The 21,341-nt window shown below is 45.6% G+C and overlaps 1 protein-coding gene across 4 annotated transcripts in view; it reads left to right on the forward strand.

Moving 5' to 3' along the window:
* Nucleotides 1-20,352, forward strand: part of MMEL1 (membrane metalloendopeptidase like 1) — a 38,710-nt gene extending 18,358 nt beyond the window's left edge. For all 4 annotated transcript variants that reach the window (XM_079986914.1, XM_079986915.1, XM_079986912.1 and 1 more), the window contains exons 7-23: nt 505-623; nt 1,806-1,871; nt 2,624-2,758; nt 3,210-3,299; nt 4,696-4,832; nt 6,404-6,497; nt 8,276-8,404; nt 10,170-10,268; nt 11,309-11,392; nt 12,629-12,732; nt 13,867-13,925; nt 14,549-14,668; nt 16,158-16,291; nt 16,849-16,914; nt 17,884-17,979; nt 18,416-18,492; nt 19,821-20,352. In XM_079986914.1, coding sequence (XP_079843040.1) covers nt 505-623; nt 1,806-1,871; nt 2,624-2,758; nt 3,210-3,299; nt 4,696-4,832; nt 6,404-6,497; nt 8,276-8,404; nt 10,170-10,268; nt 11,309-11,392; nt 12,629-12,732; nt 13,867-13,925; nt 14,549-14,668; nt 16,158-16,291; nt 16,849-16,914; nt 17,884-17,979; nt 18,416-18,492; nt 19,821-19,920 — 1,709 coding nt within the window. In that variant the 3' untranslated portion in view covers nt 19,921-20,352. The remainder of the gene's footprint in view (nt 1-504; nt 624-1,805; nt 1,872-2,623; nt 2,759-3,209; nt 3,300-4,695; nt 4,833-6,403; nt 6,498-8,275; nt 8,405-10,169; nt 10,269-11,308; nt 11,393-12,628; nt 12,733-13,866; nt 13,926-14,548; nt 14,669-16,157; nt 16,292-16,848; nt 16,915-17,883; nt 17,980-18,415; nt 18,493-19,820) is intronic.
* Nucleotides 20,353-21,341: the final 989 nt, after the last annotated feature.

The following is a 21,341-nucleotide window of genomic DNA, read 5'->3' on the forward strand; positions in this document are numbered from 1 at the left end:
CAACATTGGGCCTAGGGTGTTGAAGCTTCCATGCCATGTTAGTAGGGCCGGCCCACCCATGAGGCAGGGTGAAGCAGCCACCTCAGGTGGTGGAAGCCTCCAAGGCAGCACCCCACCCACCCTGCTGCCTCCAACCCTGGCATTGGCTTGGATTAACACCTGAGAAGAATTCAGGGGCCCAAATCAACATATCCATCTTCCTTATTTGGTGGAAGAACTCAAAGTATTATACAAATGTACACCGCAAATATATGTTACTCATTTATTTCCCACCTATTCCTGTGACTTGGAAAGGCTATAGGAATTTACGCTGGTGGCAACTTGTACATTTGATTTCAATTGGGTTTGGTCATAAGTTATGGCTTAGAGATAATTGTAATACATAAGTAGTTGAAATAAGAACATTATTATTATTATTATTATTATTATTATTATTATTATTATTATTTATCATTAAACTTTTTTAAAAATCTCATTTTCATTTCTTTAATCCTTTTGCCACAGAGCCAAACTGGAAAATAGAAGACAAGCTTGCCTTATTGAATTTCCAATATAACGCACGGGTCCTCATTGACATGTTTGTGTGGCACGATGACCGGGATTCCAGCAGAAATATAATTTATGTAAGAAAGCATCAAATCAGGGAATTGTGGTACTTTAGGTTGGTGGGCTGCTCTTCTTTTCCCATTACATGCATTTATACATTTCACTCTCCCATACCCAACATTTTATGGATATTGTCTTCTGCTAGTCCTCTTCCATCTGTTTAAGATTTCATCATCATCATCTTCACCACTTTTAATTTGTATACCGTCTTTCTTTCTTACAATACCCAAGGCAGTTTACAAGCTGAGGAAACAAAGAATGTACACCTTATAACAATCTAATGCAATACAAAAATGTGATGATAAAACATAACTTTAAAATAAAGTAACATTCAACAATCATTAGAATAGTACAGAATAATATTAAATATCAGCATATAAAAATTAAACAGAAATCTACTCATAACAATGACAATAAATAATTTCTAAACTATTTCACTTTCATTGAAACACAGATATATAGCATGTGGCACAGTCCTACGCTGGTGGAAATTTCATGTAGTCCTTGAAATAAACAGCAACTCCAAATAAAGAACTAGAACAGTAAGAAGGAAGCTGCTATGCTGTGCTTCGTGTGCTGTTTCCCCAAACAGAAAGGACTGGGATATAACCAATGCTTCCCAAGTATACGCATTGAAATTAATGAACCTGGCTAACTTAGATATAACCCACTGTATTGCAAGCTGTTTCTGCTCAGTATTGAAGGACAAGTCAACCAACAGCTGTAGCAAAAGACAATATTTTTGTGCAGGTGGAAGCCAGGTCATGGTGCCTTCCTGATGTTGCTGAACTATAGCTCCCATCATCTGAGACAATTGACCATGCTGTCTGGGGCTGATGGGAGTTGTAGTCCAACAATATCTGGAGGGTGCCTATCCCTGCTATATGTGGTGTGCCATTTGAGATCCTAAGGATGCTGTGGATTGAACCTTCACTTGGTTCCCTAAAGCTATTGTATGCTGAGTCACACGATTAGTCCATTAGCTCGGTATTGTATCTTCAAATTGGTTACAGCTCCTCTGCATCTTAATAAGAAATGTCCCAGAGCTAGACATTCTTTGAATTAGAAATGTCAGCAACTGAATCTGGGGCCTTCCATATGCAAACCATTTGGTCGTCTTCTAAGCAATGGGTTTTTGATAGTGACATCTTCTGTTGAATCCTTTCCTACACAATAAGAGAGATTCTTTTTTTTCCCAGATTGACCAGCCTGGGTTGGGAATGCCTTCAAGAGATTACTACTTTAGTGATGGCAACTACCAAAGAGTAAGTATTTTAACAGTTTCCAAACTTCACTTTCACCTTTTAAACATCACAATATTGAAAGATTCCAAGGAATCCCACACATCCTGTCAACAATCTACTAAAATAGCTGCTATTCTAGTTTCTGCTCCATTCATGGTTTATGTGCTGGTCTGAGGGAGATCTCCTAAAACATTGATGGGGATTATGACAATTTCTACACACCCCAGAATTTTTACTACTCTTGGCAAATACTTTCAGCTCTTATTTGAATCTGAGACAGAGAAGAGTTTGGGTGCTCATAGGAGGTCATCTCTTCTTCTTAGTTACAAGACCCCAAAGTTCATTTTCTGGCTTGAGCCTACTAAGCTTTTCTTGCATCTCTGCTGATTAAAATATCAACAGCCAAGCTCAACCCTAAGGTGGTCCTTCAGAGACACCAGTCCCAGATAATTTAGAACATGTTTGGGGGGGGGCGATGTTCTTTCAGATGTTGTTGGCCATCAACTCCCATCAGTTGCACCCCACACTGTTGATGGTCAAGCATGGTGGGAGTTGTAGTCCAACATCAACTGAAGGACCAGGCTCCCCATCTCTCGTTAAGAGATTTATACTTCAGATGTAGGACTATCAAACGAATTGGAAGCCACTGAACTATCCAGTGGTAGTCTCTCCCTTCAGTGTTTCTGACTGTTAACAACTTTGCCTGGTGAATTTATTGCCTCTGGACTGTGCTTAAATGCAAATTTCTAACATCTTCTCTTTGTTCTATTTAGGTGAGGGAAGCTTACTTCCAGTACATGGTCCTCATTACCAAGATGATTAGAGAAGATATGAATATGTCCAAAGATGACAACTTTGTCCAGGAAGAAATGAGAAAGGTTATGGAATTTGAAACAGATGTAGCAAACGTGGGTACAGCATATATATATATTTTTGGAAAGCTGAAGAGTAAATCCAAAGGGGAATGAGGACAGCAGTATATATAGTGTTATAGCCAATGTTAGTAAACTCAGATGTAGACCCATTGGGTTGTATCAAATGTAGCACTAATTTAAACTCACATAGTGGTGTACTTGTTCCAGTGGTGAAATGCTTTGTGCCAGTGGAACATTGTGGTGCATAAGAATGCATAAGCACATTGCTGGTGACTTTGTTGTGCAATAGCCGGAGCAATGAGTTTCTGTCAGCATAACTGTCCCATTGGATTCCTCCACTGCGCAATGTGACAACTCACAAAGAGCCCTTGAGCCAATGGACAGAGAACTTCCTGGGTGTCTCATTCAAGGAGTAACTTCCGAATTATCCTTGAAATTTCCATTTTGGCACAACATGAGGGCAACTCTGATCTTTGCTTTCTAGGCTACAGTGCCCACAGAGGAAAGGCATGATGTGACTTTGCTATACAACAAAATGACTGTTGCTGAACTGCAGGAAAAGTTTGAACTAAACGTAAGTGTTTGAAGACCTACTCCCTAATGTGTTCTTGGAATGACAATCTCAGATTCCAAAACATAAAATATTGTTTAGTAATAGCAGTTGGGTTGGGTGAATCTGACAATGTTGGTTTCTGTCCGTTTTGGGGTTTCACGCTCTTAAGTTCAGTTCTCCACATTTCTACAACAGTTTGCAATTTTTGTGTGCCTGGAGATCTGCTCTGCAAAATTCAGAGATGTGCAAATTTCAAAGGGTGATTGTGCTTCTGTCTGCAATTTGTTTGGGAAAGTACTAATTAGGTCTGTTCATCTTTACATGTGAAATGAATTGAAACCTCCCCCGCCCCTAGTTAGCTGTAGAGGAGGCCATGACTATGTTCGGAAGGAAGCCTCAGAACCTAGTCCTGCTCTGTCCAATCGAGGCACAGGCAAAATGAAGTGTACCAGTAGTAGCTGGTGGGGCAAATGGGGCTGTGTTGCCCTCCTGGCTTTCTAATGCCACGTAGCATTACCACTTGCTGAGAAGTGGAGGAGGGGCAAGGCAGTGGGGATCATGCTGTGGCTGCAATGGTGGAGCTAATCTGATCCTCCCAGGTGTGTCTGCACCTTGCTGAGCTCCCTGCTGCCTTGCTCCCCTTCCTCCGGTAAGCAACAATGATGTGCAGCATTAGGAAGTCAGGAGAGCAACACAGCCCCACTGGTCCCACCAACTACTACTGGTAAGCTTCATTTGGCCTGTGCCTTGATTGGACCCAGAGAGCAGGCCTAGCACCGATGGGTGGACATTACAGGGAAGCAGATTTCAGCTATACATTAAGTGACTTCAGAATGGTTAGAGCTGATCAGCGATGGAACAGACTGCCTCAGAAAATGGCATGGGGATGCTCAGGCAGGGGCTGAGTGGCCACCTGTCAGGGATGCTTCAATTGCATCCTACATTACAGGTTGTGCGTGGAGCGTGGAGGGCTCAGGGAAGATGTGAGCTGTGCTCCAACAGCATCTGGGCAAGGTTGAAGAGCACTGGACCAGGGTTCCTTAGAGCACTATGAATCCTTTTCTGCATGATGATAAATACCTTTGATTGGGACATGTTGAGGAATGCATTATCTAGGGATGCTTAAGGAATCCAGTCTTTGTGATTTGATATAAACTGAACTGGATCTCCTGAACTAGTGTATCCACCAGCTTTTGCACTTCCTGATCAAGTCCCCCCCCCCCGCTTTTTTTTAATACTGTCCATATATCGAGAATTAAATTCATTGAGCAAATCAATTTCGAGGAAAAACAATTTCAACAGGCCACGGAGGGATGAAAATGGAATTTCCCAATATCTTTTTTAAGGACTTGTTTTCATTTCCCCCTTCCCCCACTCACTCACTCTCTCTCTCTCTCTCTCTCTCTCTCTCATCTAGGGGTTCAATTGGACACTCTTCATCCAAAATGTAATGTCTTCGGTTAACATTGAGATCAGTCCCAATGAGGAGGTGGTCGTGCACGGAATGCCATATCTCCGGGAGCTAAAAGCTGTCACCGCCAGTTATTCAGCCAGGTAGGGATGCCAGATTTCTTGGACTGAGGCAGGAGATGGGAGGGAGAAGAAGGGAGCAAACATAAAAACATAAAGAGAGAGAAAATGAAACAGTAAAAGAGAAGCAGAAAGTAAAACAGAGAAACAAACAGGGAGAAGAGGAGTTGGGGAGAAATACAATTCAGTCCACATTTAGAGGTGAATTTACTTAATCTGCATTTCCCCAAGCAACACACAGATCAAAACACAGACATCTTTCAAAAATTCACACTTTTCTGAATTTTTCATTCCAGTTTTCCAGCCAGGTAATATGAACAAAAATGCATATGTTAGAGTGTGCCTATAAATGCACATATTAGTGAAACTAACGTACAAAAGTGCATTATTTTAGAGAAATCATCTTGCAAAAAACCCCAACACGGTTATTATTGGTGAAACAAACAAGCTAATATGCATTGTATTTATTTAGTTACATGGCTTTGCAAAAAATGTGTATATTAGGCAAAACATTATCATCATCATTATTATTATTTATTTGCAAACTGATGTTGAAATGTGAAGACATGAACTTAAAGCTGAAAAAAGAGAAACTGAGTTAAACTAAAACCTACAGAGCATGACTGAGTAAAAGAGAAACACAGAAAGAGGGAGAGAAAATGAATAGAAAGAGACACTGTGAGTGAGTGAGTGAGTGAGTGAGTGAGTGATTGAGTGAGTATGAGAGAGAGCGAGCGACCCATCTGCACTATACATTTAAAGCAGTATCATGGTGCTTCACAGTCATGGCTTCCCCCAAAGAATTCTGGGAGCTATAGTTCAAGTGCGATGAGAGTTGTTGGGAGACCCGTATTCTTTGAGGGAAGCCATGACTGCTTAAATTGGCATCATAGTGCTTTCAGTGTATGGGTTGAAAGTGATCTCAGTGTCACTCTTTAAATGATGACATTGGACTTATTATGGCTGCAGCGCTATGTGCACAGCTCCATTAAACATTGTTGTTGTTGTTGTTTAGTTGTTTAGTCATGTCCAACTGTTCATGACCCCATGGACCAGAGCACGCCAGGCACTCTTGTCTTCCACTGCCTCCCGCAGTTTGGTCAAACTCATGCTGGTAGCTTCGAGAACACTGTCCAACCATCTCGCCCTCTGTCATCCCCTTCTCCTTGTGCCCTCCATCTTTCCCAACATCAGGGTCTTTTCCAGGGAGTCTTCTCTTCTCATGAGGTGGCCAAAATATTGGAGCCTCAGCTTCAGGATCTGTCCTTCCAGTGAGCACTCATTAAACATAGCATTAAACATAGCAGGACTTAATGACTGAGTAAATAGGCTGAGGACTGCATTGCAAGTTATAGCAGAGCTTATGTATTCCATATGCTTCAGAGTGTCTTTTATTGAATGATGCAGTAATGGGGGCAGTGGGGAGGAAAGAGACAATCTAACCCCTTCCTTCCTAGATGTTTATCAGTTCAAAATCACCCTGAGGGGTTTTAAATTTCAAGAGGGTTTTAGTAATTGTAGCGAGCAACCCATTTAACAATTCCTCACTTCTGCTCTTCCTGTGCCCCCCCCCCCATGTATGCATACACCCCCAGCACAATCCAGAACTATCTGGTGTGGCGCCTGGTACTCGACAGAGTCAGCGGTTTGAGCCGGCGTTTCAAGGAGGCCAGGGCAAACTACCGAAAGGTAACACTCTCCCACTTTTTACTCACAGGTTTTACTGATATTATTTTGGGTGGAGCCATTTACTAGTTTTATAGGTACTTTTCACATTCTTTGGGAGAGGGGAATTTCTAGATGTATGTTGCAATTGGATTATCAAGATGGCCGCCGACCTCTGAGGCAAGGCGAGGCAGCTGCTCTCACCATTTTATTGTTTCATTGCCCTATTTTATTGTTTTCTTGTTTACTTCCTTGTTATTTCACTGGTAAGACTCTGATGGGATTTCTGCTGAGATACTAAAAAAATATACAGATTGGTGAGCATCACCACTTGCTAACCTTTTCACTCTTATAGACCAAAATGGAATTTTAACAAAATTATGGTTAACCTTTGTAATTATCCCAATTTATATATATATAAAAGGCTATCCTGAGTAGCCATGTAACTATTGCCTTATTAGTCTCCTGTTCACTATAAGCAGTGGTTTTTTTCTAAAAAAAATGTTTAGGGGTACAGTGGTACCTCGGGTTACATACGCTTCAGGTTACAGACTCCGCTAACGCAGAAATAGTACCTGAACTTAGCTTCAGGATGAGAACAGAAATCGTGCTCCGGCAGCGCAGCAGCAGTGGGAGGCCCCATTAGCTAAAGTGGTGCTTCAGGTTAAGAACAGTTTCAGGTTAAGAACGGACCTCCAGAACGAATTAAGTACTTAACCCGAGGTATCACTGTATTCTCATTTTGACTCAAGAAAATCACCATTTTTATAGCTCAAATCAGGAAAAATAAATACAGGAAATGGACAAAAGTACAAAGATTCACAAAATGTTTAGGGGTATGTGTACCCCCGCGTCTCCCCCCACCCCCAAAAAGCGCTGGCTATAAGTAAACTCTACTCTAAACATTTAGAGCACTATCTATTGGATTGGATTAAAATGAATAGAATCATTGGCCCTGAACAGATCACATTTACAAAACAGAAATCAAATGCCAGATATTGAACTGGGAACCATCTGCTTGCAAGGCACATGCTCTGCTACTGAGCTACAGCCTCTTAGTTCTGTATCTTGATGTTTTACATATTTCCTTTTGTGGCTTGTATTTATTTCACTTGTGTACATTTATTTACCTAATAGCATTGTTTTGAGATATGCCGAGAGCATAGCGCTTCACAGTACTCAGCAATCAGCTGATAGTCAGGTATTACGCAGCCCCAATCCAAGCACTCCGCAAGTTCCAAGGATATGCTGATGAAGGCTGCATCTTTGCCAGGATGGTTTGCTTTCAAACTATGCAGGCAAAAAAAAAAAAAAAAGGTTCATCTGACATCACTGCAATGGCAGGTGGTTGATGGGTGGATGACCTGTCAAACTTGGCCCATAGCAGGTGGAAGTGATAAACATTCTGGCTCCCCAGCCAGATCTAATTCTCCCCATCACCACCACCCTGCAGGAGGGCATTAAGATAATCTAGACCAGGGGTTGTCAACCTGGTTCCTATCACCCACTAGTGGGCATTTCAGGATTCTAGGTGGGCAGTAGTGGGTTCTATGGCACAAGCTGAATCCTCCTTCCATTGAGCACTGGTGGACAGTAAGGAAATTTTACCATCAAGAAAGATGCATTAGTGGGTGGTAGGTATAACGAAGTTGACTACCCCTGGGTCTAGACTGTGGTCAACCTTAGAGCAAAGAACAAGGAGCTTGTGCTGGGCAGATAAGGAAGCCAGCTGAAGGAATGTTGGGAGCAGGCCTTATGTGGTCTGGATAATGAGAGAAGTGTTGGGACTTCTTTTCTCCAAGGCACTTTATGGCATGATGCTAGAAGAAGCTCGATGGCGGGAATGCGTGAGCTACGTCAACACCAACATGGAGAATGCAGTAGGAGCTCTGTATGTTAGAGAGACTTTTGCTGGCAAGAGCAAAAGTATGGTATGTTGTTGTCTCTTGATATTCTAATTTTTCCATGTTCCTACCCCCCTCACCGTCCCAGCCACTGTGAATCATGCCTCCACCTAGGTACGCAGTCCTATCCATAAAGCTGGTTCCGGTGTAATGTTAACTCTAGTTTAGCATTACAATAATGAGAGAAGATGAGTCCTGGACCCTCACATAGGCCTCAAGCTTGGAAGGTTTCACTGCAATTTCTCATGGCATCAAACCCAAAAACCTAAAGCTTGATCCTGACTTGTTTGGTGAAGGAAGCCCACTTCAAACCACAGTTTATAAAGTTGTTGTTTTCCCCAAGAAACTATTGCTAGCTTTAACCTCAGTTTAGAGTTTGGGGGCAATGCTAAACTGTGGTTAATGTGAAACTGGAAGTGAAAATGACTGACCTCGTCATAGTCATATGAAAGTGCGAATTTCAGTGATGTCCAAACAAGCCCATGGTTCTGTCTTTTGATTATGCCGTGATATAGGATAGGAACTGACACAGATACATTTCTGCTAACAAAGAAACAACCTTAATGTGCCCAGCTTAGCCCACACCAACGGCACTGACTTGGGCCCCACACTGTAGGTGCCCGGCGTGCCCCAACCACACCGTAATATCATGACACAACACGCCGTGACATCATGACGCACGCTGTAGTGTCATGATGTCATAGGGCAGCGGTTCTCAACCTGTGGGTCCCCAGATGTTGTTGGACTACATCAGGGATGATGCGAGTTGTAGTCCAACAACATTGGGGACCCACAGGTTGAGAACCTCTGGCACAAGCCCCAGTGGCACAGCAGCAATTGCACCCTTCCCGTCTGTGCTGGTCCCGGGGGGAAGGTACCGTGATCGTAGTCAGAGTTCACAAGATGAGAGGCAAGGTCCGAAACTGGGAGCCGGGCAGGAACAGGAACGCTGGAAAGTCAGAAGCAGGAGGCCGGGCAGGGAACAGGAATGCTGGAAGGTCAGGAGCAGGAGGCCGGGCAGGGAACAGGAACATTGGAAGGTCAGGAGCAGGAGGCCAGGCAGGGAACAGGAACACTGGAAGATCTGAAGCCAACAACGACGTTGCTCCCGCAACCTGGGACCGGGCTGACTGACCTTTATCTTCTTCTAAGGCCAGGGGCGGTCCCGGCCCCCAGGAGCCCCGCCTCCTCTGGCCTTAAGGTGAGCACTCCTCCTGGGAGCAACCAGTTCCCTTCGCCTCTCTGCCCTAAGCCTCTGCAGTTCAGGAGAGGCCGAAGGGTTACTGGGCCCCGGAGGAGGATCACCTGTAGACACTGAGTCCTCAAGCACCTCTGGGGCCAGAATGGTTTCACCTGGTGCCTGCTCCTGAGGATCTGACACAGGTGCAGGCTCCTCAGAATCTAGGCCTTGCCCCAGTTCAGCCGGCCCTGGAGGCGGGGACTCCTGTGCAGGCCGGGATTCCTCTGGTTCAGCCTCTGAATCGGAATCCCAGGCCATCACACCGTCCAAATGTCACACTTTCTCTCTCCCCAACTCTGTGTTCTCTTCCACCTCCCCAAATCCATGCTCTCTCTTCCCCTCCTGCCAGATATCTGTACTCTTTGCACACCTGCCCCCACATTTTGCAGATGCACATCCCCTATATGGATAATTTTGTGGGGGCTCAGGCACCCAGAGCCCCGGGGAGATGGGGCCTATGGCCCACGCCTGATTGATCTGCACTCGGAGCTCTACATTCTGTTATTGGAAACGGCATGAGAATTATACCTCCCCCATCTATTTTTGCCTCAGGTCCGAGACCTCATTGAGAAAATTCGTGAAGTGTTTATCGAGACACTGGATGAATTGCAGTGGATGGATGAAGCATCGAAAGGGAAAGCTCGGGAGAAGGTCAGAAGAAATGTGTGTCTAAGAATAGTTTTCATTAATGAAATTTCATGATTTTTTTTTAATATTTAAAAAGATAAATATATCAGGCGTTCATATATCTTATGAAGACCATTTCTCTTTTCCTCTCAGATATGAAGCAATGGAGAATTTCCATACAAGATGCAGAATAGGGGTGAGCAAGCCCAGGTCAGGGGGGTGAATGTGGCCCTCCATACACCTCTGTCTGGCCCCCCCAAACTCTCCACAGATAGCATGCCCTCCCCAACCACACACACCCTCCTCAACCACACACCCCTCACCATCGCTTATTGCACCCTCCTTGAGTGCTGTTGCCTTGCTGGGATACATCCTTGAACTCTGATGATGCTTTTACAGAGAATAGAGTGGTGCGAGTCCACTTAGAAACTAGCCTACAGCACAAAGGGGGGAAATTGTACGTGTTGCTCCGCTCACTTTGCCTCTGGCCCTGCCCACCACTGACATGTTGTCTCCAAAGGGTTCCCCACAAGGCCATGTGCCCCTCTGGTTGAAAAAGAGGGGAAAACGGGTATACAGTAAGTTGCATTTCAGCTAGGCAAAAAATCAGAGGTTTCTGTACATGTTTGTTCCAGAGGATTACCTCAGTTCAAAGACGGGCAAAAGCACTTGAGAAGGATGGGGAACAGAACCAGTGCGAAGCCTGTCCTGAACAGGAGGAATGGCCTAGGGTGATGTCCAAGGGCCAGATGGAGAGGCCTGGAGGGCCAGATTTGAACCCCCAATCCTGAGGTTATCCCCCACCCCTAGTTTGCACCTTCATTGAAAAATAAATATTGGTGCACTTTGGATCTTCTGAAGTAGAAACCTGCCTCGCCCATGGCAAACAGTAGTGTAAAATAAATATTGTGGTGTTTTTAAAAAATAAATGAATGAGCAAGGTTGGAAAAATTGTATACAGACACTGTAAAATAAAATAAGCAAACCCAGTAGATGGGTATGATACTGCCTGGACCTGGACAAAGGCAGGAAGTAAGGGTTTGGTTTCTGCTGTCTTCTTCTAGGTGACTGCAATTAGAGAGCAGATAGGTTACCCGGACTACATTCTTGAAGGTCAGAATGAAAAGCTAGATCGGGAATACACAAATGTAAGTGTGAAGGCTGTACCTGGACATTTCCATTAAGGACAGTTTTGGGATTGTAGCCAATTGCTACTCCTACTCACAGTAGACCCAATGACTTTAAGGGATATGATTAACTTGGGTTTATCCATTTCGTTAGGTCTTCCCTGAGTAGAACTTAGGTAAAGGTAAAGGTACCCCTGCCCGTACGGGCCAGTCTTGACAGACTCTGGGGTTGTGCGCCCATCTCACTTAAGAGGCCAGGGGCCAGCGCTGTCCGGAGACACTTCCGGGTCACGTGGCCAGCGTGACATCGCTGCTCTGGCCAGAGCCAGAGCCAGAGCCAGAGCCGCACACGGAAACGCCGTTTACCTTCCCGCTGGTAAGCGGTCCCTATTTATCTACTTGCACCCGGAGGTGCTTTCGAACTGCTAGGTTGGCAGGCGCTGGGACCGAGCAGCGGGAGCGCACCCCGCCGCAGGGATTCGAACCGCCAACCTTTCGATTGGCAAGCCCTAGGCGCTGAGGCTTTAACCCACAGCGCCACCTGCGTCCCTTGAGTAGAACTTAGAGTCATTGAATTGTAGCGTTGGAATTGACCACAAGTCATCTAGTCCAACCCCATGCAATGCAGCAACCTTTTGCCCAACATGGGATTTGAACCCACAACACTGAGATTAAAAGTCTCATGCTCTACTGACTGAGCTATCCCTTCTGCATTGGATGCAACCTTTTGTCTATAATTACTGGTAAAGGTAAAGGTAAAGGGACCCCTGAACATTAGGTCCAGTCATGGCCGACTCTGGGGTTGCGGCACTCATCTCGCTTTATTGGCTGAGGGAGCCGGCATACAGCTTCTGGGTCATGTGTCCAGCATGACTAAGCCGCTTCTGGCGAACCAGAGCAGCACACGGAAACGCCGTTTACCTTCCCGCCAAAGCGGTACCTATTTATCTACTTGCACTTAATGCTTTTGAACTGCTAGGTTGGCAAGAGCAGGGACCGAGCAACAGGAGCTCAGCCCATCACGGGAATTCGAACCGCCGACCATCTGATCGGCAAGTCCTAGGCTCTGTGGTTTAACCCACAGTGCTACCCACAATAATTACTGGTAGACATGCTTTATAAGACAATTATTTTTACACAATCATGCTCCCTTTGGTTTTTCTATGTAACTGGGCATTGATGTCTACTTGGTAATAGGGGCAACAACTCAGCAAAAGGACCTTCAAGACAAATGCTTGTATTATTATTATTTTACAGCTGAACTTCAGTGAGCATGAGTACTTTCAAAACATCCTGCAAAACCTCCAACATGGAGCTCAGAAAAGCCTGAGGAAGCTCCGGGAGAAGGTTGACCAAGACCTGTGTGTATCTCTATGGAATGCAAAATGTCTTGCAACAGGACAGGGGAAGCACTTTCAGCCTGGGGGCCACAAGCCTTTCTGGGCAACAATCCAGGGGCCGCATGCTAGCGGGTGAATGGGAAGAGAAGCAAAAGTGGGCAAAACAACAAATGTAAATTCTACCTTTGTAGAATAGGCTGGGTTCTGCACATTCTCTCTGTCCTGCCTTCAGCCAGGCAAGAAGCATTTTCAGAGACCCAGGTCACATTCCAGCCAGACAAAAACATTCAAAAGAGGGTGAAGATCAGGGAGAGTAAAGGGGAGAGCCCCAGGGGTCAGACAGAAAGGCCTTGAGGGCCACATTTATTCATTTTGCCAAGATAATATGAGTATTCAGGGAGCAGAAGGCATCTATAGGGGAGACTCAGCAGCTCAGCAGCTCTTAAACCTCCAGTGCTGGCTGATTTTCCCCTATAAACCAGACTTTGGGGCAGAGATCCAGGGCCTCACTCAGCAGAATGAAGAGAGAAACCCAAAATGAGTGAAGCAATTCACATTTCCATCAAACGAGAGGGTGTGTGTAAGATCATGAAGTCCAAAATCTGAAACTAGGCCATGGAGCATCAGCTTTGTGATCAGAAGGTCCCAGGTAGGGATGGGAAAGACTCCCTGTCTAAAACTCTGGAGAGCTGCTGCCAGTCAGTGTAGACAATACTGAGTTAGATAGACCAATGGTCTAACTCTGTATGAGTTTCCTATGAACCTAACTGCACCACTGCTATGGGGTGGGACATGATTTGCTTAACATGGAGGGGAATCAGAGTGTGGTAGGCCCCCTCAAACTTTTTGCCCCAAATCCAAACATTGTTTCAGAATCTTGATGAAAATGAAATGATGGGGGAAGCTTGCAAATAAGAAATATTAAAGAATTCCCTGCCCTCTAATGCTTCTATGACATTTACCTAATGAGGGTCAGCACAGAGTTCAGAAGCTCAACCTTCCAATAATAGGATATTTGTACTGCTTTATGTTAGCAACTGTCCCATTGTTGTGCTGGGCCCCCTCCTCTATTTGTGTGGGTGTTTTCCTCCTTGCATCATGCTACACGAGTTAGCACTGATCCTGACAACGGCTTTCATCGCTGATCTCTTTCAGATGGTTAATTGGTGCTGCTGTGGTCAATGCCTTCTACTCCCCTAACCGGAACCAAATTGGTAAGTCCCAAAATATTCCAACAGATTTAGGTGGCAACCCTGAACATGCCTACTCAAAGTAAACCAGTGGGACTTACTCCGAGGTAAGTTAGCAGTGAAAAATGCATGTTTTAGTGACGAATCAAAAGAAAAAAATGCATTTCAATAGCTTTGCAGGAAAGTTGATATTAGGCAAAATGGCATGCAAAGAAGAAATTCAGACTGAAATGGTGCTGGATTTTCCTGAGAACTTTTTTTGGGTGGTGGTGGGGAACCCCACAAACGTGCGTGGAAATGTGGAGAACTGAACTTTCAAGTGGGACAATAAGAAACTGAAAGTGAGATTCACCCCTCCCTGGTGCACGCCTGTAGACCATGTGATACTCTTGGCAATGGAACACACTTGCTGGGCAGGGATATGTGGGACTAGGAAGACCCATAGGGAGCCAAGTTGCTCAGGGCTTTAAATGCTGAAAGAATAACCTTGAACTGCACCCAGTAGCATGCCAGCAGCCAATGTAGCTTCCACAGCAGAGGCTTAGCATCCAGGAAATCCATGCAGTTCCTCAGTCACCCTCAAAATCTATTACACTGAATTATTTTCCATTGCCATCATAATTTCCTTTGTCATCTAATTTCTGTAGTATTCCCAGCCGGGATCCTGCAGCCTCCCTTTTTCAGCAAGCACCAGCCGCAAGCCCTCAACTTTGGAGGTATTGGGATGGTAATCGGACATGAAATCACTCATGGGTTTGATGACAATGGTAAGGCAAGTCAGCAGAGCAGCTTGATCTGCCCCTTCCCTGGTAGCTCGCTGGGTTGGGAAGAAAAAGCAGGGAGAAAGGGGGTTCAGAAACAGAGAGAGAAGTGGGTGTCAACAAAAGAGAGGGGAGAAAGTCATAGGGATGTTTGGAGAAAGAGAGAGAAGGGGTGTTAGCAGTGCTATTTTTCTAGAAAAAGAGGTGCCAGAGCTCACAACGAACCCTTGTTGCGTGGCGAGTTTTCCCCCCAGTGGAAATAATGACACATGACACAATTATTAAGGTTAATGGGCTAAATAAGGCACAACTTTATTGGTTACAGGTGATGAGCGGTATTGGCTTAGGCATTGGTCCTAACCAACTACATCCAACTTCAGCCCATCCGCTTGAAGGCCAGGAAAGGTTAACCACCAGTAGGGGGAGTCCTGCTGATGCACATCAACTAGGAACTCCCCCAGGGTCACCAATTTGGGGTGTGCCTTAGGCCCTCACCTCCATAGGCTTCGGACAGGGCCATGCCCCCCGGAATCCTTTATCAGACTACCCTTCAATATACGGGGCAGGTGATGGCGTTATCTCTCCTCTTCCATCTACAGAGCAATACCAATGCCTAACCGCCAATACCAAGTAAATTGTGGCAATTTGTAGACGAAAACCAAGTGGCTGGTGCCAATTTGCTAAGTGGAAAAATTCCTACCAGGCCGCTCAACAGCAACCAACCAAGGTCCATAGCAAGGTCAAAGAACGAAAACCTTATAGGACGGGAGGGTGGGAAAAGCAGGAACAGCTGACAGGCGGCAAAGAGGGAACTCCCCGGCCGCGTCCTGGTTTAAATAGGGTAGGCCACACCCCCAGAGCCAGCCGATTGGCTGGCCAGGAGGTGACATGGCCGGGAATCCTCCCAATCACGTGATGGGGCCGTGAAGCCCACAACTCCACCTCCTCCGAAGGGCAGAAGTGGCTTTCTCTTAGAACGGCAATGGCGCCCACCTGAGAGGTGCCGGAACTGAGCTCTGGCTGCAAAAAAAAAAAGCCCTGGGAGTTAGAAAGAGTGAGGGAGAAACATGGGAGTGTAGGAGAAAGAAAGAGAGAAAGAGAAAGAGAGAGAGAGAGAGAGAGAGAGAGAGAGAGAGAAGAATAACATGGTGGATTGGAGAAAGAGAGAGAGAAATAAAACCCTAGGGGTGTCAGAGAGAGGCGTGTCATAGCAAGCCTATCCAGTCAAATAGCTTAGTTCTCTTTCTCAAATTTGGCAGATTTTGATATGTGTTTTTTTGGAGATATATATATATTTATATATCTGCTGTGGATTTTAGCTGTGTTTCATATATAATTTTAGAACTTAGAACTCTTTGTAAATGGTCTACAAATACTGTATTTCCACATAAATAAAAAGGATGTGGCCCTGCCTACCATCTCTGGCCTAGGGCCCCTGTGTTGTGATGTGGGTCCCTACCAAGTTGCTCATTTCTTTCTCCTCCTCCCCAAACAGGCAGGAATTTCGACAAAGAGGGCAACATGTTTGACTGGTGGAGCAACTTCTCTGCCACCCACTTCAAGGAGCAGTCGCGCTGCATGATCTACCAGTATGGCAACTACACCTGGGAGCTGGCAGGGGGACAAAATGTGAGTTGGGGCCATGGAGGCACTACCCCACCAACCTCAGTATGCTCTCAAGCAGCCCCCAACTTCATGCCTTCTTACTTACAATGAGTCTAGGGGGTGCCCGTGCCTGTTGCCTTCCTTCTTCTCAGTCTCCGTGTTGCCCCTGCAGAACTCAGCAGAGGAGGAGGATGGGGGCAAAACTAGAATTAGCTGGCTCTGACTCTGGCGCCACCTGCTGGTGGGCTCCCTGCTTTCTGCCCTACCAGTTCCAGTGGCCAGCCACCAAAGGCTCCACTTCCTAGCCCATCGTTCATTAAGACCAGATTGATGAGTATCTGGGAGAGGTCCTTTTTTGTGGGTGGTGCCACGTATTGTGGAATTCTCTCCACAGGGAAATCCACTAAGCTAAGAGTTGCCCGGGGGGGGGGGGGGAAGTGAGCACATCTGAAATTCTGAGGAAGTGCCACGATCACCCATCACAAAATGGCTGCTCTGTAGTGCAATGATTTCAAAAGTTCAAAATTATTTTGAGCTATAATACAACCATATGTGGAACTGAGGAGCATTTGTTGTCATAGGTCAGTGGAATCAACACACTGGGAGAAAACATTGCTGATAATGGAGGCGTCCGTCAGGCCTACAAGGTGATTTGAAACTGTTGTGTGTTTTCACTGAGACGTTCTGCAAGATTACTTATTCACGGCTGGAAACTGGGGGTTGAATTTTCTGCTTCTGGGTTGTATATTATTATAGATTTTGATGATGAGAATAGTGGGTGAGATTCTCCTAAGACGTCCCATCAGCACAATGATTTCTGCATGTGCAATGGGACTTTTGCTCCCTCTCTTCCCCCTTCACACACCCCACACCTCCCAAAATTCACTTGGGGGGCAGGAGAACACCCAGAACAGCACACAGGGAGGAAGAGAGCAGGTTGTTCTGCCTGACAAGCTGAAATGTTTGACCAGATGAAACTTTGTCAGGGTGTGGCATTGGCTTCCACCCAATGTACTGTAGCCAACTGAGTTTGCTCAGAGTAGAACCCTAGTAGTAGTATTTGTTGTTTAGTTGTGCCCGACTCTTCGTGACCCCATGGACCAGAGCACGTCAGGCACTCTTGTCTTCCACTGCCTCCCGCAGTTTGGTCAAACTCATGCTGGTAGCTTCGAGAACACTGTCCAACCATCTCGTCCTCTGTCGTCCCCTTCTCCTTGTGTCCTCCATCTTTCCCAATATCAGGGTCTTTTCCAGGGAGTCTTCTCTTCTCATGAGGAGGCCAAAGTATTGGAGCCTCAGCTTCACAATCTGTCCCTCCAGTGAGCACTCAGGGCTGATTTCCTTCAGAATGGATAGGTTTGATCTTCTTGCAGTCCATGGGATTCTCAAGAGTCTCCTCCAGCACCATAATTCAAAAGCATCAATTCTTTGGCGATCAGCCTTTTTTATGGTCCAGCTCTCACTTCCATACATCACTACTGGGAAAACCATAGCTTTAACCCTTGGAGTAATAGCGGGATATAAATGTAACACGTGGAATGGTGGAGGATATTGTGTTTTTCAAGCTACTCTTTCGGGTGTTGTTGTTGTTGTTGTTGTTGTTGTTGTTGTTACAGGCCTATTTAAAATGGGTGGCAAAAGAAGGACAGGAACCAAGATTGCCTGGGCTTGATCTAACCCACAACCAGCTCTTCTTCCTCAACTTTGCACAGGTGTTTTTGGTCGCGGGAAAAGAGGATATTTATTTGGGAGCAGGGAAGAGGGCTTATTTAATGTGGGAGAGGTATCGGTCAGAAGCTCAAAAAGTGAATGAGATTTAATACCCTGAGGTTGGTGTGCCTGGCCCCTTCTTCCTGCGAGGAATCCCTCTAAATATGCTGCGAGGGGTGGGAGCGAAATCCGCAGCAAATATGCCTTCCAAAAAAAATGTGGCATTTGAAGCCACTGTGCTCACCTCGTGTCTATTTGCATCAATTATCCTGCTGCTTTGCAGTCCCAGAGCTGTAGTTGCACCTAAATCCCAGATTTTAATATCCAGTGTTCAGCTGTCTTGGGCTTTGGGGTCAATGCTGATTTTGAATAGTTTTATCTGGGTATTCCGAGGCTTTCTAGACTCAGTTACAATCAAATTCATTGTCCATCTCCCAGGTATGGTGTGGTTCCTACAGGCCAGAATACGCCAGCCAGTCTATTAAGACTGATGTCCACAGTCCACTGAAATACAGGTAAAGTCCCCATGAAACCTTCTCCCACCTTCTGCTCATTCAAACACCACCGCTGATCCAGTGGACCAGTTCACTACCTTTGCAATACTGCCAAGCTCTCTCTTTCCCTGCTTCGCCATGATTCTCAGCGGGGGAAATGAACAATTGGAATGTTCATAAGCATTCCGTAGCAGCTCAGCAGCTACTCCAGTGTCATCCCTCTGGAGCTGAGCACACTCAGCCAAAAAAGCAAGAATGGTTGCCAAAACCCTGGTTTGCTTTCTATTGTGAGGTGTCATTTTGCCAGGTTTATTACATCCATTGATTGTCAGATTGCAGCCACAGAGTTACAATACCCAGAGTAGTTTAGCAATTGATCCCTCTTCCCGGGGAATTCTGGGTGGGGAATAGGGATCTCCAAGCAACTCAGCACCCTTAGCAAACTGTAGCCCACAGGATTATTTGTGGGAAGCCATGACTGTAGGAAGTGAGAAAAGAGTGCCTTCAATGTCTGATGTGGCTGACCAGACACATTGTGAGGGGTGTTTGTGCTCAGGCACACATTGTATGGAGAGGGGGAGTTTAAGGCTTCCTTCCCTAGAAGCAGTTTTAGTAAAAATCCTCCCTCCCTGGGCAGCAATTAGCATCCTGATAATGTTTGCCAAAGGGGACATGGGTGGCGCTGTGGGTTAAACCACAGAGCCTAGGGCTTGCTGATCAGAAAGTTGGCAGTTCGAATCCCCGTGACAGGGTGAGCTCCCATTGCCTGGTCCCTGCTCCTGCCAACCTAGCAGTTTGAAAGCACATCAATGTGCAAGTAGATAAATATGTACCGCTCTGGCGGGAAGGTAAACGGTGTTTCCGTGCACTGCTCTGGTTTGCCAGATGTGGCTTAGTCATGCTGGCCACATGACCCAGAAGCTGTACGCTGCCTCCCTCGGCCAATAAAGCGAGATGAGCACCACAACCCCAGAGTCGGCCATGACTGGACCTAACGGTCAGGGGTCGCTTTACCTTTAATGTTTGCCAAGGGGAGCATTATTACCTTCACAAAGGGGGCAGGGGGCTGAATTCTCTCACTACTGCGATCCTTCACATGTGTGCTCTGGCGTACATGACAACCACTCTTTAATTTTAGAAAAACTCACCACGTAATTAATGTCATGTGCAATTAAAGCCATAAGTGGCAGGTCAATTAGTGGTGAAGCTGCCATAAGGAAAGATCACTTTCAGCCATTCAAAGTTCTATGCATTTTGTAAAAGAAAAGGCCCTCTTGTGGTTCTCACCTAATCCCACACATTCCTTTCCAATCCTCAGCTTCTTTCCCTCTTCTATTCTTCCCTCCTAGGGTGATGGGCTCCTTGCAAAACTTTGAAGCCTTTTCTGAAGTGTTTCACTGCAAAAAGGGCACCACCATGCACCCCGCTGAGAAATGCCGGATCTGGTAGCCCAAGGACTTGGCCTCTACAGTCAGACCTCCGTTGTCCGAATTTGTTCGGGTTTCGCCAATGACGTGCCTGGTGGTCTATTTTGTCTCTTCCCCTTGCCTGCTCCAGTTCAATCACAGCCACGGTTTACGGTGCAACTATCACAGCAACGGTGGGTCAAACTACAGTTGTGAGTGCGGTGACTCAAAGTGGACTAAGCACTAGTGTTTTGACATGCCACCTGTGTTGCTTCAGGAAAGAAAAAAAGAAAAGACTCTCTCAAGACATTGACTGTTATTAAGATACATCAGGGTTCAAAAGATTAGCTACTTCAGAACAAAAGACAGTTCTATTTTTCAGCAAGGAGTATTACTTTTAATATGTCTTATGCCTTTTGGAAGTTTGGCAAAGTATCATTGAGGCTCCCTCACCCCATGCTGCTACTGTGTTAATCTTTGTGCAGCTAGGAGGGGCTGGTGGATCGATCCCATCCTCAGACAATCTCATTTCATTCCCAATTAATGCTGCTTTTTTGCACACAGCCTTGCTCTCAATCAGACAAGTATACATATAAGTCATAGAATAATGGGGATGTATCCTTGAGACCATCAAGTCCAACCTCCTTACTCAACACAGAATCTGCTGTGCAGGATGCGATTCCAGCATCCCTGACAGATTCCCTGCTTCAGTACCTCCAGTAAAAAATGATCGTAGCATTGTAGGGGTTTGGACTGGATGACCCTCAGGGCCCACTCCAACTCTACGACCCTGTGATTTTCTACAGCAGTCACTTCCACTGTTGATAGCCTGTTAAACCTAAGACCATCTGCCTATAAGCAGATGCTCTACCACTGCGCTGCAGCTTATTAACTTCATGGTGCTAGCCAGCCATGTCCTCTTCCAGGTACTCCATTCCGTCCCCCTTATCGGTTTCTTTTCCTTTCTTCCTATTTTCCTCTCTCTCTCTCTCTCTCTATGATCCCCAAACCTGCTCAGCCCTCATTGGGCTGGGGTTTTTGTTTTTTTTTGCAGCGTGTGTGAGGAGGGTTGCATCCATTAGGTTCCCACACACACACACACACACACACACACACACACACACACACACATATACACACTCTATTTCTGCAAACCATGAGTTTCAAGAATGCCAAGACCTCCTTCTCAGTGGCCCCATTTTTAATTTTATATACATTTATTAATTTTTTAACATCTCAGTTCCAACAGTCATACAACATATCTTCACATCTTATACAATATTTTTGACTTCCGTCAACACCTCTGATGATTTTCTGTTCTCAGTGACCCCATTTTGAGCTGCAATCCTGCTGGCACTCAGCCAAGGAGTTTGCCGATAGGGGGACTGGGATATCCCAGAGGTGCTTGCACAACAAGCCTGCCTGGCAAGTCTACATGCCTTTTTTTTTTCAGCCAGGAGGGGG

The sequence above is a fragment of the Podarcis cretensis genome, assembly GCF_951804945.1.
Source record: "Podarcis cretensis genome assembly, chromosome: 8".
NCBI lineage: Eukaryota > Metazoa > Chordata > Lepidosauria > Squamata > Lacertidae > Podarcis > Podarcis cretensis.